The sequence below is a fragment of the Hippocampus bargibanti genome, linkage group LG11, assembly GCF_051943395.1.
Source record: "Hippocampus bargibanti isolate YZ-2025 linkage group LG11, ASM5194339v1, whole genome shotgun sequence".
In the NCBI taxonomy this organism is placed as follows: Eukaryota; Metazoa; Chordata; class Actinopteri; order Syngnathiformes; family Syngnathidae; genus Hippocampus; species Hippocampus bargibanti.
Genome location: NC_142744.1, coordinates 12462501 through 12465623, shown reverse-complemented (window position 1 = coordinate 12465623; position 3123 = coordinate 12462501). Strand labels below are relative to the sequence as shown.

General features: G+C 47.6%; 1 protein-coding gene across 1 annotated transcript; it reads left to right on the top strand.

Annotated features, from left to right (window-relative positions):
- Window positions 1-347: 347 nt before the first annotated feature.
- On the top strand, window positions 348-2401 carry klf17 (Kruppel like factor 17). Its single transcript, XM_089008263.1, has 3 exons — window positions 348-507; window positions 643-1669; window positions 1747-2401. Exons 1-3 carry the CDS (start codon window positions 430-432, stop codon window positions 1920-1922), a joined length of 1281 nt encoding a protein of 426 aa, XP_088864389.1. The 5' UTR covers window positions 348-429; the 3' UTR covers window positions 1923-2401.
- The last annotated feature ends 722 nt before the right edge of the window (window positions 2402-3123 follow it).

Here is a 3123-nt window from a genome sequence, read left to right as displayed (position 1 = left end):
AGTGGGGACAAATTGACGAAACCAGCGTGAGAGCTTGTTCCAAAAGTCCTCCGTTGGAAATGCGTAATCCTTTTCGATTCGAGAACTTGGGAGATATGGGATGCTTTAGGGATGCGTTTTAAACCGTGAGATGAGACAATCAAGAAAACAGGTTTACGTCGAGTTGTTTCCAATAAAACGACTTATTTGTGTCTTAAATGCAAATTATATTGCGACGGGCAGTCAGCGATAACTCGATTAAAAGGGAAGGAATCCGGGCGAGGGCGTTACCCCGCCCCCAAGTATGCGTCGAGGTACTTATAAGAGGCCCCCAGCGTTTATTCCCCCCCATCCTTGAACGGGCGGTACTCCATGGACACAAGCCAAGCCCGCTGTAGCTTTTGACGTCGCCAATTTGTGCATTTTTGTTTCACCCGAATTTGAGTCTGGATGGCTTCGAGTGACATAGCGATGCCCACCATTACCGGGTCGTTCCCATGTCTCCACTCGACGGGCCCTTTTACTAATGTGAGTATTCGATACAAGTACAAGTTAGCAAAAGTTCGCAATACTATTGCGAATTTTTGCTAACTTGTTGCGCTGGCTCGTACCGGAGTGACGCGTTCGATTGCTAACAAAACGTCATCTTGTTGTGCCCGTCAGCGATGTCAAGATGGACGAGGGTCCGCGAACGCAACAGACATCCAAGTGGAGTTGAGCATCTTCAAGTCTCCGATTTTGCCGCCAAAAGACGACGACGAATTGGGCAAATTCCTGGACCTCGACTTCATATTATCGAATTCCCTCGGTTCGGACGTCGGCGGCAACGGCGCAGAAGTCTGCGGGAGCTCGTCTCCGCCTCAGCCGTGCGCCTACGCGCTTCCAGAGTCCCCGGAGAGCTGCGGAGGGAGTTCGCCATCGGACTGCGCCGAAGGGGTTTCCACGCAATTGGCTCGCAGCTACCGTGGGACGGTGCGCTTCGCTGAACCGAACCCCTTGCGTGGCCTGATGGCGGAACTTCTTGCCCCCGAAGTCGGCCACCCACGGCACAGTTCGTCGGAGTGCGCGGACATAGACGGTCGCGAGTACACCGAGCTGGGCGCACTAAACGCCGCGACCAACCACTACCAGCCGTCGTCGCTCGGATACAAAGTCAAAACAGAGCCCAATGGGCGGTCGTGTGTGTTGGCCGGCGGGGACTTTGCGGTGCACGCCGCTTTCACGCAGCAGCACAATCAGACTCAGGGGTTGGGGTTCACCTCGCACACCGTGCAACAAGGAGCGCCGCGGGGGCGCGCGGACTGTCATCTCGTGCATCTCAGCCTCTCTCATCATCACCTCCAAAACAACTATGCGACCAGCCCTTATCATTACGCACAAAACGCATACACGCGCTTCCAAGGACAATATGGAATGCTCGCAGAGCCCCCGCACACCCACCACCACCAACACCACCAGCAGCAGCATCAGAGGCAGGTGCTTTCTTCGCACGGTGTCTTGCTTACACCGCCGTCCTCGCCGTCCCTGCTGGACTTCTACGGGCAAGACGAGGTGAGCGGCCTCAAGCCGAAGAGGGGTCGAAGGTCGTGGGCCCGAAAGCGAGCTGCCACGCACAACTGTGAGTTTCCGGGGTGCGGGAAAACGTACACAAAAAGCTCGCACCTCAAAGCCCACATGAGGACTCATACAGGTAAGTGCCAAATGTGTTTTTTTTAATGTCCCAGCAATGCTTGGCAGTGCCCAACCAACACGTGTGTTGCTCAACAGGTGAGAAACCCTACCACTGCAACTGGGAAGGCTGCGGGTGGAAGTTCGCCAGGTCCGACGAACTGACGCGTCACTTCCGCAAGCACACCGGGCACCGGCCGTTCCAGTGCCACCTGTGCGAGAGAGCTTTCTCCCGTTCCGACCACCTGGCCCTACACATGAAAAGGCACATGTAGGTTGTGACACCTTTATATACACTCGCTTAAATTATGACTACGTCGGCGTGTTTTCTTAAGTTATTGTCTATCGCCGAGTGCCTTAAAAGAGACTCCCCCAAAGAGGAACTTTCACATTGGGCAGGACCCAGAATGCCTCATATGTGTGTAGGCAATTTTTTCGTACCAAAAAAATGTTTTACAGTCAAATTTTGCTATGACTTTACTTTGACAGGTTGTTACCCATTTTTTTACTCCCCCCACCCTCATCGCCCATGTTAGGTGAAAGTAACCATGTGCCTATATCGGAACTTGAATCCCATTTTCAAGATGTAATTTGGGTTCAGTGAAATGCAATTAGTTAATGTCGTCAGATAAATTTTGTTGAAACAATTTTTTTGTTTTTGAACAAAAAAATCAATTATCGATGAGAAACTGATCCATCTCACTCTCCAAGACTAAATTGTGGATATGTTTGAAGGCTCTGAAATAAAACTACTTTCAGAAATAAACATGTGCACGTTTCATTCTTCTGCGACTATGTTATTTTCCCGATGCTAAAAAAACAAACAAGGTACCTGTCAATGTATACATTTTCTCCATACTTTGTACATTTTTGTTATCATTTTTAATAATAATAATTTAAATTAATCATTGAAAATAATGTATGGCGTACTACAACTTTTATACAAGAAAATAAAAATACAAATGGTGAACAGATCTTACGAAGACCATTTTGGCTCAAATCCAGTTTGTCTCAACTACTGGTAGCTAACAAGAATGCTGCCGCAGATCGTTATTATTGTCACGGCAAACCAGCAAAAGTACTCCATAATCATATATACGTCTATTATTTTTTATTGTTGAGTACGGTAGGATGGATAAAGCATAACGTGCACATGCGTGGTAAACTGTTTCTCCGCTTGTGTTAGTGTGTTTTTTTATCATTTCAAATAATGTATGGCATACTACAACTTTTATAAGAGAATTGTAATCATTTATAAGGGCAACTATTAGCCAAGGTTGATAAGTATGACTGGTCAAACGTCATTTTTAGTCTGATTTGTTAGACACGCTGCGTACTTAAAGGACAACCGACGTCTCCGGACAAGTTGTGTCCATAATTTGTAAAACGGCTTCAAATGACTTCTATTGAGCATATTTTACAAAGATTCCACCGCATATAGCTATATTTTACGTTTTAAGACTCGCGCTGAATATT

Excerpts from the sequence above, each read along its gene's own strand:
- klf17 (XM_089008263.1), top strand. The coding sequence starts at position 430 with ATGGCTTCGAGTGACATAGCGATGCCCACCATTACCGGGTCGTTCCCA. Across the intron at positions 508-642 it reads CGACGGGCCCTTTTACTAAT|CGATGTCAAGATGGACGAGG; the intron begins GTGAGTATTCGA and ends TGTGCCCGTCAG. Across the intron at positions 1,670-1,746 it reads CCACATGAGGACTCATACAG|GTGAGAAACCCTACCACTGC; the intron begins GTAAGTGCCAAA and ends GTTGCTCAACAG.